Consider the following 17038-nt stretch of genomic DNA (forward strand, 5'->3'; position numbering starts at 1 on the left):
CTAATGCTTATTACCCTTGAACTGAATGCCTTGCTGGGCCATTTCAAAGGGTAGAATCATAGAATCCTAAAATTCCTGCTGTGCAGATAGATGCTATTTGGCCCATGTCTGAACAACACCTCATCCAGACCCAGTTAAGATTCAACTACAACCCAGGTAAGGATGGTAGATTTCCTTCCCTAAAGGAAATTCGTGAATTCGATGGATTTTATATCTGACCCAAACTTTGTATCCCAGAATTTAATTAATTTTAAATTACATCAGCTACCTCAGTGAGAATTTGAACCCATGTCCCTACATCATGAGCAATATTTCTGATCCACTGCCGTTAACACATATTGTCTTGGGAGCAAGAACAGATAAGGTGATACCTCCATTCATGGGCAAGTTGATTCTAAATCAGCAAAGGTTTCCAGTGATGTCAAAATGAAAAGTGTTGAAAAAAACATTTTTCAATTTGTTTAGTTATTATGTTCATGGAAAAGCAGACATTTGTTTTCTCTAAAAACCAAGAAATTTGGTCAGGTTACAGAACACAGCTAAAAACTATGCATGAATCTGACTCTATAGCAATTGTTAACATTGAGTCAAACATTATGGGAACGCTTAGCTTTATGGAGACAAAGGGGAGGTGTTGATGGTGAAATAGGAATTAACTGTTTAATGTCTTCATTGTGTATCCTGGCCAGTTAACTTGAACCAAAGAGAAATGGAGTAGGTATGGAAATGATGAGCTGAGGAGTGCACTATTCAGGTAGCAACTCCGCTGAGCAAACTTACATCCAAAGATATTGATATTGGTGATTCATCCCTCAATCCCTGCTGCTGGCTATTCAGTACTAAATGCCAGTTTACATCTACATATTGGCTTTACGGTGATCTAGATGTTTATGTTTCCTGGAACTGCTTCCTGGGTGTGCAATGCAGAGGTAGTTACGGTGGAGTTACTGTGGATGAGATGACCATGGACTGGGGCAACTCCTGACAGCTGCCTTGAGAAGCAGGAACAGGGAGTCAGGGTGTGGTACTTGAGAGAAGTTGGTCAGAGAGGCAAAGTCTAGGGAATGGGGCAGATGGAGAAATAGAGGTGAAACAAAAGAGGAAAACGAGGAAACAGGGGCCTCAGGAAGATAGAGCAATGCAACACAGAGTCACAGGCTACACATAAAGGGAAATACAGAGAGCGGGGCAATACAGAGACAGGGACGGCACTGAGATGGGGACAGCACAGAGTCAGGACCAGCACAGAGACAGGGACAGCACTGAGATGGGGACAGCACAGAGTCAGGACCAGCACAGAGACAGGGACAGCACTGAGATGGGGACAGCACAGAGACAGGGAGAGAATTTAATCAGAGGTGACAATTTTAATTTCCCATCTTGAACTACTTGTGAATGCGTTCTTGGTTTTGACAATGTTTCACAAGACAATTACTCCCAGAAGTAAAGATTTTCAACTCCACAAGTCTCAATTGTTTTAGTTTCTTTATTTTTAAGATTTGATGACAGGTTTCAAATCAAATATTGAGATAAGTAATAAGTATCCCTTCCAGGACTCCATCAATGAACCCCAATAACAAACAAAAAAGTAAACCAACACTTTAAAGGAATCTGAATAAATTAGATGAAGTAACATTTGTTGTGGCTGGGGATGCTCTCCAGTGCCCACCTGTTGTGTAAAGCCTCAAAGTGGGACACTGTACGCTCCGACTCCAGGACTCTTTCTGTGTCAAAACATTCACGAATGTCTCCAACCAACATCATCAACCCTGAACGTAAACACAGCATGTTGGGTGAAAGCTGGAGTCAGATTGGTGTATCTCTGAAATCTGACGTAATAACAGGACTGGAGGCCTTGGTGACATTTGCAAAGTTTGAGATCAGAAGGGAAAACAAGCTCAAGGCCACTTGCAGAATGAACGCACAGGAACTTCAATGTTACAAACATGTTGGAAAGGTGGATGCTGAGTGTCTCAGTAAATATTAGTAGTTGTTCTGAGCAGAGTCGAATTCTTTTAGGTACTTGCTATGCTATGATTTGTTTTGCAAAGGAAGTGATTGTGTCGTGAGAATAGTCTTTTTTGAAATGGATTTCAGTTCACGGGGCACTGGAGTAATGAGAGCTATTGCAATGGATGGTTTGCATTTAAACTTAGCTGGGACCGGTGTCTTGGCGAATCAAATAACTACAGGTGTTGAGAGGGCATTTAAACCAATTAGAGAGGGGAAGTGAAAGGGAGAGGGGAAAGGTAACAAGATATGGTAGCATTAAAAGCAACTATTTATATATTGAACTCCGAGTGGGACAATGTACAAAGATAGAAAAACCTCAATAAATAAGGTCAAAGGGGATAAAAATAGGTAAAATTGCTCATTACTTGAACTTGTGTTGTATTCAGAAAAAAACTAATTACTGCCATGAATACAGGGTGTGATTCTAGAGCCATTACAGAGATATGGTTACAAGGAGATCAAAGTTGGGATATATTCAGGTTTATGGTTACAAGGAGATTAAAGCTGGGATATATTCAGGGTTATGTGACTTTTCAGAAGGACAGGCAGGAAAAAAAGAGTGGTGGGCTAGCATTGTTAGTTTTCCTTAGTGGGGGAATCAAAGATTATGGGGAAAAGTAGAGGATTATCAGATCAGCCAAGATCACCTTAAATGAAGGAACAGATTTGATAGGCTGAATCACCCAATTCTGCTCCGATGTCTTATTGTCTTTTCACACAGCATATAGCTGGGATCTGGAATGCACTGCCTGGAAGAGTGGTGTGGTCAGGTTCAAGTGAGGAATTTAAGTGGGCATTGGAGTATTACTTAAATAGAAATAATGTGCAGGGTGGAAGGGAAAAAGTAGAGGTCCAACACCAAGCCACTGCAGGCACAATGGGCCAAATGCCTCCTCCTGCACTGTAACAATTCTGTGATTGCGTTGTAGTTGTACAGGCAAATAAATTCAGGTGAGTGGGAACAAAATAAAGGAAGATTCCAGAACAACCTTGAGGAAGAGTCGCTCAGATACAAGGAAGAAGTATAATTGTTTTGTTTTGATGAAAATCAGAAAGAAATGGCAGATTTTTATTGTGATAAGGAAAAATGGGTAGTCCAGGTTGGGGGGCATTTAATTCCCTGGAAGGTGGTGGGTGGAGACTCCACCCCCTTCCTACCTCTGCCTTGATTGTGTCTAGGGCTGGAAGGCCCATAGATGGCCTTCAGGACTGCTGCTGCCTTCAGGTGATCAATCAATGAAAATAAATTCATCCATTAGCTTGAGGTGGGGAGACTCACTAATCAAAAGGCACGGTGTGTCGGGGTTGGTTTATCGGGCTGAGGGGGAGATCAAAGAACCTGGCATTGGGAAATGGAAGGCTACTGAAATGGAAGGCCTCTGCCCTCATCTCCTCACAATGCTCCTTCCATGAATGGCTTGCCTTCATTGCCATTTCTAGGCTTCAGGTGGGTGCATTACCAGCAACAACCACAGCCTCACAGTGGCACAATTGAACAGTTGTCAGCCTCTGACTGGCTGAGGGGAGGGCCTTCTGCTCGAGATATCCTTATACCAGGGGAGGCCAGCCGCTGAGAGGCACTTAATGTCCCGAGCTTTCCTGAAAATAGGTGACACGGTACCAAGAACCCTGTCACCTACATTAAAAACCAGTCACTGTGTGCTTTGGGTCATGGCTGAGTTAATGAGCTGACAAAGAGGGAGGGGATTCTGCATTTAAACATGGCCAGCCATTGACGGCTACTGCCTGTCCAGAGCTTCTTTATGAGATTAGGCCTATACTGAGGTTTGCTACTGGCTGTTTGCTGAAGGACATTTCTGTAGGTTGGCACATGCTTGTAAATCCTGGGCCTACAAGAAGAGGGCAAATTACTAGAATCACAAAAAGCCATAAATGATTGTATTCCTTTCCCTCCTTTAATAAAATATGTTAGAAATTTCCGTACAACTGTTCCAACTCCAGAACCTCACCTCTAGCCAAATGGCAGGGAGCAGCATTTAGCAAGTTCCTTGCTGTTGTCTCCTTCTTTATAATTCTAAATCATTTATATGCTCAACAAAGTTTGAGTTATCTGACAGTTTGAATGAAACCACAGAACTGATACAGAAAACTGAATATTTACTGTCAGAAAATCTAAGTTATCAGCAAGTATTAAAGTAAGTGGAGATGATTACTATTTGAGACTTGTAATAGGACTAAGATGTGTCAGCTGCAGATGGGGCACAAAACTTTTATACAGATAAATCAAGACAAAACTAAATAAAATTAGTGTTGTCGCCTATCTGGTTACAGAGGTGAGAGGTCATCTTGTTCTGAGTGGGGTATCCAAAAATTTCTGGAATTTCAAAGTCCAGTTTGCACTCTGACATATAAAACTATTCTTTTTTTTATTTAATCTATATTTCTAATCAACCTGTTCAGAGTTGTTATTACACATCTCTGGAATGGGTGGGACCTGAACCCAGCCCTCTTGCTCTATTTTCCCACTTGCTTCTGTGTGTCCCGAGGTGGGAATCATTATACTGAGTTTAATTCCTTCCAGCTAGTGGCAGAATAATGGTAGCAGAATTAAAGTGAAGACAATCAATCCTACCAGGAACCACTCATTGCTGACCCTCCATCGATTTAGTTTTATTTTGCTTTAAATAGTAATCACCCCAGGTAAAAACATCCATGTATCCAATTGAATATTTACATGCGAAGCCCATTATGGCAATGCAAACCATCAAAGGTGAGGGATAGGAAGAGCAGGAAGGGACTAAACCAAAATGGAGTTGGTAGGAGAAATAAGCATTGTATATCTGCAGTATCTACCTCTCTCTTAAGGCATTGAAACTATTGATGGACACCACATGCTCCCTCTCTGAGGACACCCGGGCACAAATGTAGCCGTGAAAGAGGGTAGACAAGCAGCAGAGATGACCCTCAGCAGAGCCCGCTGCCTGGGCCTCTTCATATTCAGCCTGGCCAGGCCCAGGGGCACCCCCACCATTTTAACGTGGGCCTCTCCAATCATACTGATTGGGTTATCTCATTAATTGATGTAAATCAGGATTCTATAATGTACATAGGGTCCTGGCTGAGCATTTCCTGAGTTCAGTGTTGCATGGACACTCTGTTAAGTAAATCTCAGTGACTGTTACACTGACCTCTGGTGGGCAGATCATGCAGTCCCAAGGGAGCATGTTCCTGAGCAACAGCCATCAAAATGGAGTGGGCCTTCCAATGAAAGATCTGGCGCCTGGCATACCATGCTAACTGCCTGATTGTTAATTATGACCTTGTTAGTTCTTTTGAAGCCACCAGGTTTCCAATAAATGTTTAGCAGTGCAAAGAAAATAACAGGACTAAAGCTGTAACCTAGTTCCACCCCCTCCCCCACCTTAGAAAAGGTTTGTAATTAACAAAATGTGACAGCCCATCTAAAATGTTACAGTTGGCAGACCTAAAATTCACTGTCAAAGTGCCCACCTTGGAGCAAGAGAGGTTCCCATAGCTGGGTGAGATGGACAGTGTTATTTCTTCACTCAGTTTAGTGCAGGATTGAACTGATGAGCTGGTGCTCCATCTATTGGCTCAGACAAAAAAATGAACCCGTGAATCCTCAGCAGCAAATCCAAACAACTTTGAGAAAGTTCCACATCTCGTATTCTAAGCAACCAGGTTGGGGACCCAGGCTACAGAGATGGATAAAATTGTGCAGTCTTAAATATTACTACGCGTCAGTCCACAGAAGTGCATCTTCGGAAATAATTGAAAGTGGCACAAGAAACAAAAACAAAACCACCACATCAAGAAAGAATTTGCCTTTTAAATGCGTGAAGAATTCTATTCTGAATGGTGTTTCCATTCTTTCCTATTTGTCATTCACTCTCCTTGTGCTTATGGAGAAAATGTGAGTGGGCCGGTTATCTGGCTACTGCATTGCTGTTAAAATCCATGTAGTCAAACTCATCTCCCACATCGTCCTTGATCACATCATCGAATCCGTGTTGCTGCAAACATTTCTGAACTGCCTTCAGCACAGCCTGCAGCCTCCTGTCAAGGGCAAGGAGGTGAGGTTCTGTCAACACTGGGCTGAGAGCATCATGAAGCAAGGATTCCCGCATAACATCACTCAATCGATAATCTGGCTGTGACAACAGCTTCAAACGTAAGAGTGTGGACTTCTTTATTCTGTAAAGTAAACAGTGCATCGATTAGGGCCTTCAGCTGACAATCTATTGGACTGGATTTTGCATCAAGATTAATAAGGAGAGCATCTTACTCCTGAACAATGAGTACAATCAAACAGCAACTTACAGTGTCCACATATGTATGTTAGAAGTGGATGTTTGGAAGTTGTTCAATGTTTCTATTCCTGCACAGACACCTCACTGAGAGGTTTGGTGTTTAAACACATAGGGGCCATAGACTTGCTATACCTACCCAGTTGATACCCACAAAACATAATACAGTGAAAAAGTTACAGCAGTTTCTTTCATGGGAAGTGAACTTTTAATAGGTTAATAAGTCTTAATTACTGCTAATCAATCTCCAACAATAAAAATTACATTTTACAAGAGTGAAGTCTCATTCCTTCAGATTTAAATTATTGCTGATGATTTAAAAAAAAATTGATCCTCTGATCTCAGGTCAAAAAGTAACAGCAGGACCAATGCAGGTCCAGATTAGGCACAGATGGTCTCATGGCTAAATTGGTATGTTTCACACCCATATCATGACCCAGATACGGGTATAACACATGTTTGAATGAATTTGTCCTCATCTATAAGATGTTATTCAGACAGTGAGGGATTACCTGCAGCACTGAATGAGCGGGGCAAGGATGGAGAGTTCATCATGTGAGTGTTTACCAAACCTAAGAAAAATAAAGAATTTTTTTTATTTTTAAAAAAAGCTAGTTCGTCAAAATGAGAAAGAAAGCATTGTCATTGAGATATGCTTATCAGAATAATATACAAACATTAATTAACTATAACTTTGTTGTCAGGATTAGATACCCATGCAAGCCCAACGATGCAGTTTCAACTATTTGTTATTTTGCACAACAACCACACCCTTTAATTTTTCTGTCCATGAAATGTTGCAATACCATATCACAGGAAATGGCTTAAATGACTCTGCCCCTGTCTCAGCTCATCAGCTGCTGAAATTACCACCCACGCTTTTTCTTACCTCAACGCATAATGATGCAGTCATGGTTGACTTTCTATCCTCCACCTTACATAACCGTAAGCTCATCCCAAACTCCCATGCCCATGTCCAAACTCACATCAAGTCCCATTCATGCATTACCCTCAGGTTGCCCGGCAACTTTGACTCCTGGTCCAGAAATGCTCTATTTTAAAATCCTCATTATGTCTCTGTATATCCCTCTATATCACCACCCCTCTCTTCTGATTCTCCTTAAAAACGTTTAGACCAAGCTTTTGGTCATCTGCCCAAATACCTCCTGATGTGTTTCGGTGTCAAATTTTGTTTGATAATGGTCCTGTGAAGCAACTAAGGATGTTTCATTATATTAAAGATGCACGGTGTCGTAACAAAGGTCATGGCAATAAAATAAGATTGTAACAGCAGAGGAGTAACAACAGGTTGTTTACAACAGGACAGAATTTCCAAACAAAAGCTAAGAAATTTCACTGTAGGTTATTGACCTGGTTTTTGTTTGAGCTTGCAGGGACTTCAATTATCTGTTAATATGAGCAAAACCAATCAATTACTAGACTCAATTAGTGTTTGAGTCTCAATGATGGCATATTGCAATATTTTACTGTAATGCAGTGTTGACAGATATCTAGATCAATGAACTCCAAAGGTGAACAATCACCCTGTGGTTTGGACAGGTCCAAAAACATGATGCATTTTTTGACCCTGCCGCGTTCTACTGTGTGTTCATATCATCAAGCTAGCTGTTCTGATATCAGGAGAAAGTGAGGACTGTAGATGCTGGAGGGTCAGAATCAAAAAAACACTGGAAAATCACAACAGGTCAGACAGCATCCGAGGAGCAGAACAGTTGATGTTTCAGGCATCAGGCTTTCACCAGGAACGTAAACTACAACCTGTTAAGAATCACTTTATCATAAAATCCCTATTCAGTGCGGTTAGAGGTCATTCAGGCCATCAAATCTGCACCGACCCTCCAAACAGCATCCCTATCCCCAGAACTACCACGACTAATCCACCTCATCTGCACACCCCTGGTTACTGTGAACAATTTAGCATGGTCAATCCATCTAATCTGCACATCTTTAGAACTGGAGGAGTGCTAACCACTGTATCACTGTGCTGCCCCAAACAATCAGGATTCATCCAAGTCGATAGTAACCTGTATAGCTCAGGGAGCTTTGTTTTCCAAGTAGCGGGTTTTTGTTTACAAGAGTCTGAAATAGTCTTTGTCTCTTTTCTGATCATTAAAGAAAGATTTAAAAGGAACTAAGTTCTCACCACAGAAATCTCTTCCAGGTATGTTACAAAACTAGCCTAGACTAGTTAGAATAAATCCAGACTGTCTGTCTTCCCATTTCAGACACACTTTTTGGAAATAGTGACAATGACTGATGCTTTTATATTACCCTAATAGAATGCAGACCTTCTTTTATAATTAAAATGACAGGGTGTGTTCGATTCAGACTGCACTCATTTCCTGAATTGAGATTTACTTTACATTTATTTTCTGATGGTTATTTGCAATCCCAGTTATCAGTAGTCTTTATTTTCTGACAGTTTTCCTTGAATATTTTCAAGAAAATGACCTCTGATGTGCAGCATCAAAATGAGTGTGTTCCCAGCTCACTTGCTAAATCTGCCAGTTTCCAATGGCTTACTACACCTGAAACAAGCTGTCAGAAATCAGCAGTAAAGACACATTTGAGAAAACAAATGGTGCCATAATTAGAGCTAAACTAGGAAAGCTGTCTTTAGCACTGCACTAGCCAATAACATTTTTAAAATGTTTCATTCAGCACAGCTGGACTTGTGTTCTCAATGGGCAAGGCTCCAGCTTTGTGCTTGCTCAGCATTTCGATGATCTTGAAGACGTTTTCTTTAAAATTCCCTTTTGCTAATCTGCAGTTCATAGCTGGACCAGATGTTTCTACCCTCCCGCATACAATAAGAACTCAACCAACTGAAGTTCTTCCCTTTAGAAAATGACTCCAAAAGTAAGAGCAGCCTCTTGATCTGAAGGTGGTATTATTAGTGGTGTCCCACAGATGTCAAAATGCATACCTGAATAACTATGAAAGCAGTTCCTAGCTGAGTAGGACACTGTGCAATGGAAATTAAAAGGAAATAGTGACTGAAAACATAGAACAGAATGAGGAAATGTACTGAAAATTCTCCTGGACTTTTGCTGTAGCTTTGGCAAAAATGCTGAACACCTCCTCCAGCCCCATCTCTGATATCCTCACTTGCCCCAGTATCAACTCTTTTGTCATTTAATCTCTCCTTCCTTCCAGTCTATCACAGATTTTCCCTTTCATTCTTGCCCCGACCCTCTACGTTCTGTCATAACCTCTTAATTTATTACATCTCCAACTTATCTCAGTTCTGATGAATGGTTGTTGAATTGATACCTTAACATTTTTCTCTCACTCCACAGAAGTTATCTGACCTTATGTTTTATATTTTAAATTTCCAGCATCAATGGTATTTGCTCTTGATTTCTCATACACACACTTGTCTGTTTTGATTTTGGGTTCCGATAGTTGACGGTATGGTGTCTGATCATGAGTCACAGGAAGCTTCCAGAGTTGGGTGTGTGCAAATGCAAATAATTTTGTGGTCAATTCCATGTGTGTTAGTTGCTGGTAAGCAGGAATGTAAATTAAACTGAGACAATCAAATTACAATGACCAAGGACAAGGTGATGAAGCATTTGTGCAATTTCGTTGTCATTCTCTTCCATGTGGACTTAGACCCTCTGAAAAACACATTTCAAAATGAACTCTTGTTTTTTTAAAATGTTATCATGATTTTTACTTGTTTGCTTTATGTATGAGCTGCAGTAAGTTTTTACCCTCTGGCATTGTCAAAGTGGATGATGTAGCCATCCTTTCCAAACTTTGTGAAGACCTCAAAGTGATGTCGATCCATATTTCCTGTAAACAAATTTAGAAACACTGATAAAAGTAGCAGCAGAAAATTTTCATCAGGCCTGGATCCATATTCACAAATTGTTTTTGGAATTCAGCTTTAGCTGTCCAGATGGCTGTCCTAGTATTTAATGAGCCTGGCAACTAATGATCCATTTAAGATGCCATTAATTATGAATATTAATCACTGAATCTTTGCTAGTTCTGCTAAGTCTCCTTGCATTGTCCTTGTCTAGTGATATCATAAAATATTTTAAAATCCTTCAGCAGCTCATTTTCCTAGCAGTCATGAAAAAGAGCACCCTTAACATTGACCTTGTCTCAAAATACTTCCCAGAAGCAGAAATCAAACCATGAAGACTTACAGTAAAGCATGTTTTAAATATATGTTTTGAAGAAACTAGGAGGATAGCAAGATTTGGGGAGTGGAGTTCCAGAGGTCTGCACTAAGAATGATGCAGATTAATTCCTTCAACAATCTTGTTGCTTCCAAGTGGAAAATCTTTCAACATGATACTGTGGCCTCCACTGTTTATTAAAAGTGGGATTGAAAGGAGTAACCTCAAGTAACAGAATTCATTCTCTTTCCAGTTGACACTTGTCTTGGCTTCTGGAAGCTGCTCAATTAGCTCTGTCAGTAAAATATAACCTCTGGGAGCAAGAGTCACTCAACAGATCTATTCTGATCTCTGAAATATTTCTCTGCCTGACATATGCTTTAAAACAAACCAATGATTTTGGACTCGATATGGGGATTTGATGTGTGCAAAATCATTCATTTTCAACCATTAACAAAACTGGCAATAACCCAGAAGAAATATCGTTACACCTTAAAAAGAAACACGGTTCCATTTCAGAGCTGATATCTGAACCTGGTTAGTGCAACACTGAGTACAGGAACAAGTTCAATCAAAACAGGATCAATCTCACAAGACTTCTCTGCATTGAGCTCCCTCTGGTGGTGTCAGCTGTTACTGGTGATTGTTTTGAGAAATCTGCTTGTGTTGCAATCATCATTTACTCCATTAAAATGTGAATTCTGCCTGTTGCGTTACATATATTTCATTTCTCATATTAAAACAACCCCTGTTTTCATTGTACTATCCTTTTTATTTGTTATATGGTGATAGGGCTTTGTTTTTTCTCCCGAATTGTGCTGACAGACAATTCTACAGATACAGATGGAGACTCCCTGGTCAACCTTGGTCAATCCAAACATTTAAGTATCGCCTGGTGAATCGACTTGACTGGCATTACAGCTGAATTGACACTGCCTTTTCCCATTATCCCTCAAAATGCATAAATCAACAGAAATGACAGGATACTAACATATAAAAAACATCAGACTTCACACGAACTTTCACTTTCTGAATCCAAGTTGAGGCACTAATGTCAAACGATATCCTATGCTATAAACTCTACAGGGAATTAAAGTCAATTGTATTATATCAGTTAAAACCTTGCTGTCCTTCTATCTCTCCTTACTCCATTGAAATGTCACTCAAATCCATGTTTTTGGTCAACTGTTCCTTTCGTGGCTTGGTGACAACTGTTGCAAGATTATATTCTTGTGAAACACCTTGTTTACTACACTATTGGTGCTATTGCTGTTGGAAGTAAATAAGAAAATTATCTTCCTTTCCATTCCTACCTGTTAAAAAGTCAAATATCGCCATGTCAATAACATTCAATAATCTGCTACCCGTGTTGTAAGGAGGAGTACGTTTGATCTTTTCACAATAATTTGGATTGGTTTCCCACCTACAGAAAAAATAATGAGAAAATGGAAATGTTTTAAAATCCTAGTCATAATAACACTTGCAGTACATCATTATGTCAACAAACTCATTAATACATTGTTTACCCAAATACATATTGCTTTAAGATAATTCAACTTTGTCTAATATTTACCATTTTGACTAAGTGGAACCTTGCTTCTAACTTTTCTAATTGCTAATATTGTTTTCCTCCATCTGTGTTATGCATGTTGAATGACCAATACTGCTTGAGCAAACACTTTAGGAATTCCATTATTCTTATCCAATCTATCTAGTTTCTGCTGAGTTTGCGTGTTTTGGAGATCCCCCATTTTATGTATCTAATACCATAGAATGTATGTTCCAAGTGTTTGGTTGTGTGTGAATGGGATTTACCTTCTGATGCAAGGAGTACGATTTATATTTTTGAGTGTTTAAATTTGAAATAGTGGCAAATGGGCTTTGCGTATTTCAGAAGTGATTAACTTGTAAGTGTTTCAGTAACCATGGGGAATTATTTAAAAATACAGTATTAGAGAGGGACTTGATAATGGGTTTTGATTACATTGGGAGAGTTTATAAGTGAATAATGTAAACAGTACAGTGCGTTAGGCTTTCAGCTGGAACATTCTGGATTTTTTGAGTATAAGGGAAACACCTTTGGTTTGGAAAACATCCTTCTAGTTTCAGCATGGAACAGTGTGCAGAAATCTTGACTGAAGCTGAATGTGTGTAACAGTTGCTCCTGAGAAATGGAAGTAGTTTGAAACTGTTAAGAAAAAGGTTAGCTCACTATAAGGAAATTAGTTTAAAACTTCGGGTCCGTAAGTGTTTGACATTCCCCTCAGCAATAAGTATACTGTGTTGGATACTGCTGGGGGGGATGACCTACCAGAGGAAAGCCATAGCAGTCAGTCTCTGGCATTGAGCCTGTCACTGTGGCAAAGAAGGGAAGGGGGCAGAATAGGAAAGTACTCGTGGTAGGGGACTCGATCATTAGGGGAATCGACCAGAGATTTTGTGGTCAGGATCGGGATTCCCGGAAGGTATGTTGCCTCCCTGGTGCCACGGTCCGGGACGTATCTGATCGGGTGTATAAGGTTCTAAAAGGGGAGGGCAAACAGCCAGAAATCTTGTTACATATTGGCACTAATGATGTAGCCAGGAAAAGGATTGAAGATATAAAAAGTGATTTCAGGGAGTTAGGATGGAAGTTGCAAAGCAGGACGAACAGAGTAGTGTTCTCTAGTTTACTACCAGTGCCACGAGATAGCGAGGTGAGGAACAGGGCGCGGGTGCAGTTTAATACGTGGCTGCGCAGCTGGTGTAGGAGGGAGAACTTCAGATATGTAGATAATTGGGATGCCTTCTGGGGAAGGTGGGACCTGTACAAGAAGGACGGGTTGCATCTGAACTGGAAGGGGACCAATGTCCTGGGTGGAAGGTTTCCTCGAGTAGTTCGAGAGGGTTTAAACTAGTATGGCAGGGGGTTGGGGAACCTGAGCTGTATACCGGAGGTGACAGTTGATGCAGGTGAGGCAATAGCAAGTGGTATACCAGCTCGTGGGAAGGGTTTTCCTGGCAAGGAACCAAGGTATCAGTTAAAGTGTGTTTGCTTTAACGCAAGGAGTATCAGGAATAAAAGTGACAAACTTAGAGCATGGATCAGTACCTGGTGCTATGATGTACATAACAGAGACATGGGTTTCTCAGGGGCAGGAATGGTTGGTAGATGTTCCAGGGTTTAGAGCATTTAAAAAGAATAGGGAGGGGGGAAAAAGAGGAGGGGGCGTAGCACTACTAATCAGAGAGGCTATCAGAGCTACAGAAGCTTGCATTGTTAAGGAAGATCTGCCTACCGAGTCAGTATGGGTGGAAATTAGGAACAGCAAGGGAGCAGTCACCTCTTTAGGGGTTTACTACAGGCCCCCCAATAGCAGCAGGGAGATGGAAGAAAGCATAGGTCGGCAGATTTTGGAAAAGTGTGGACGTAGTAGGGTTGTTGCAATGGGTGACTTTTAACTTTCCCAATATTGATTGGAACCTCCTTCGAGCAGAAGATTTGAATGGAGCTGTTTTGTAAGGTGTGTTCAGGAGGGTTTCCTAACTCAGTATGTTGACAGACCGACGAGAGGAGAGGCCATTCTAGACTTGATGCTCGGAAACGAGCCGGGGCAGGTATCAGATCTTGTGGTGGGAGAGCATTTTGGTGATAGTGACCACAACATTCTACATAGCTGTGGAGAAGGAGAGGATTAGGCAAAATGGGAGGATATTTAATTGGGGAAGAGGAAACTATAATGCGATTAGACATGAGTTAGGAAACATGGATTGGGAGCAATTGTTCCATGGTAAAGGCACTATAGACATGTAGAGACTGTTTAAGGAACAGTTGTTGCAAGTGATGAATAAATATGTCCCTCTGAGACCGGCAGGAAGTGGTAAGATAAAGGAACCTTGGATGATGAGAGCAGTGGAACTTCTCATCAAAAGGAAGAAGGTAGCTTACATAAGGTGGAGGAAGCTAGGGTCAAGCTCAGGTCTACAGGATTACAAGCAAGTGAGGAAGAGCTTAAAAATGATCTGAGGAGAGCCAGGAGGGGGCACGAGAAAGGCTTGGCGGAACGGATTAGGGAGAACACAAAGGCATTTTACACTTATGTGAGGAATAAGAGAATGGTCAAAGAAAGAGTAGGGCCGATCAGAGATAGCATAGGGAACTTGTGTGTGGAGTCTGAGGAGGTAGGGGAAGCCCTAAATGAGTTTTTTGCTTCTGTCTTTACAAAAGAAACAAACTTTGTAGTGAATGAAACCTTTGAAGAGTAGGTGTGTATGCTGAAATGGATAGAGAAGAGGAAGCTGACGTGCTGAAAATTTTGTCAAACATTAAGATTGACAAGTCGCCAGGCCCAGACCAGATTTGTCCTCGGCTGCTTTGGGAAACGAGAAATGTAATTACTTCGCCACTTGCGAAGATCTTTTCATCCTCGCTCTCCACTGGAGTCGTACCTGAGGACTGGAGAGAGGCAAATGTAATTCCTCTCTTCAAGAAAGGAAATAGGGAAATTCCTGGCAATTACAGACCAGTTAGTCTCACGTCTGTTGTCTGCAAGGTGTTAGAAAGGATTCTGAGGGATAGGATTTATGACCAACTGGAAGAGCATGGCTTGATTAAATGCAGTCAATACGGCTTTGTGAGGTGCAGGTCATGCCTCACAAACCTTATCAAGTTCTTTGAGGATGTAACTAGAAAAGTTGATGAGGGTCGAGCTGTGGATGCGGCGTATATGGACTTCAGCAAGGCATTTGATAAGGTTCCCCATGGTAGGCTCATTCAGAAGGTCAGGAGGAATGGGATTCAGGGGAACATAGCTGTCTGGATACAGAACTGGCTGGCCAACAGAAGACAGCGAGTGGTAGTAGAAGGAAAATATTCTGCCTGGAAGTCTGTGATGAGTGGTGTTCCACAGGGCTCTGTCCTTGGGTCTCTATTGTTTGTAATTTTTATTAATGACTTGGATGAGGGGATTGAAGGATGGGTCGGCAAGTTTGCAGATGACACAAAGGTTGGAGGTGTCGTTGACAGTATAGAGGGCTGTTGTAGGCTGCAGCGGGACATTGACAGGATGCAGAGATGGGCTGAGAGGTGGCAGATGGAGTTCAAACTGGATAAATGTGAGATGATGCATTTTGGAAGGTCGAATTTGAAAGCTGAGTATAGGATTAAGGATAGGATTCTTGGCAGTGTGGAGGAACAGAGGGATCTTGGTGTGCAGGTACATAGATCCCTTAAAATGGCCACCCAAGTGGACAGGGTTGTTAAGAAAGCATATGGTGTTTTGGCTTTCATTAACAGGGGGATTGAGTTTCAGAGTCATGAGATCTTGTTGCAGCTCTATAAAACTTTGGTTAGAACACACTTGGAATACTGCGTCCAGTTCTGGTCACCCTATAATAAGAAAGATGTGGATGCTTTGGAGAGGGTTCAGAGGAGGTTTGCCAGGATGCTGCCTGGACTAGAGGGCTTACCTTATGAGGAGAAGTTGACTGACCTAGGACTTCTTTCATTGGAGAAAAGGAGGAGAAGAGGGGACCTAATTGAGGTATACAGGATAATGAGAGGCATAGATAGAGTCGATAGCCAGAGACTATTTCCCAGGGCAGAAATGACTAACACGAGGAGTCATAATTTTAAGCTGGTTGGAGGAAAGTATAGAGGGATGTCAGAGGCAGGTTCTTTACACAGAGAGTTGTGACAGCATGGAATGCATTGCCAGCAGCAGTTGTGGAGGCAGGGTCATTGGGGACATTTAAGAGACTCCTGGACATGCATATGGTCACAGAAATTTGAGGGTGCATACATGAGGATCAGTGGTCGGCGCAACATCGTGGGCTGAAGGGCCTATTCTGTGCTGTACTGTTCTATGTTCTATGTTCTAACACTGAAGAGGTTATTTGAAACTGAGAAAGTATAAGCTCAATTGAATGAATTCTTCAAGGCAATCAGATTCTCAACATGGGGAATTAAAGCCACAAATACATGAAACCCCATGAATGCGAAAGAGGAGGACTAAAGATGGGTGGGTTGCTGATACGCATCACCCACTATATTATGGGGGACAGGTTGGGGTGGACTAGAAGTTACAGACTAGCCCTCTGTTCTCTTCTACATGCTCCCTTGCCCGCAATTACATTGGTGGAGGTGCTGTAAAATTCAGTGGAGTAGGACAGAGTAGGCCATCAAACATTACAGGAAGAAGGCAGAGAGGAAATGTAATTATATATTTGTGGGGGCCTGGAGGGCTCAGAGGATGGGAATCATTAATAAGCTGAAATAGAAAGCATGCAATATGTGAGTTCTGCATTTTTTGTTCAACCTGTTTGGACAGGTCACATCACACACTTTCAGAGCAGGTGGAACTTGAACCAAAACCTTATGCCCCAGAAGTAGAAATATCAAAACTTTTAAAGCATCAGGCTAAGTCTCTGAAATACCTGTCCAGTTGCATCACCATTACCAAGCTGAGACTAATTTTGTAGAGTCCCTACAGTTTGGAAGCAGGCCATTCAGTCCAAAGAGTTCACACTGACTGTCTAAAGAGCATCCCACCCAGACCTTTACCCTTACGCTATAACCCAGCATTTCCCATGAATAATCCACCTAGC

The 17038-nt window shown here is 41.4% G+C and overlaps 1 protein-coding gene across 1 annotated transcript in view; it reads right to left on the reverse strand.

Annotated features, from left to right (window-relative positions):
- Nucleotides 1-5921: 5921 nt before the first annotated feature.
- Nucleotides 5922-17038, reverse strand: part of fam20a (FAM20A golgi associated secretory pathway pseudokinase) — a 52174-nt gene continuing 41057 nt past the window's right edge. The window contains exons 8-11 of the mRNA XM_060844812.1: nucleotides 11767-11876; nucleotides 10040-10121; nucleotides 6815-6874; nucleotides 5922-6189 (exon numbers count right to left, since the gene is read on the reverse strand). Of these exons, the coding sequence (XP_060700795.1) occupies nucleotides 5922-6189; nucleotides 6815-6874; nucleotides 10040-10121; nucleotides 11767-11876 (520 nt within the window). The remainder of the gene's footprint in view (nucleotides 6190-6814; nucleotides 6875-10039; nucleotides 10122-11766; nucleotides 11877-17038) is intronic.

Source organism: Hemiscyllium ocellatum, chromosome 25, assembly GCF_020745735.1.
Source record: "Hemiscyllium ocellatum isolate sHemOce1 chromosome 25, sHemOce1.pat.X.cur, whole genome shotgun sequence".
NCBI classification, from domain to species: Eukaryota; Metazoa; Chordata; class Chondrichthyes; order Orectolobiformes; family Hemiscylliidae; genus Hemiscyllium; species Hemiscyllium ocellatum.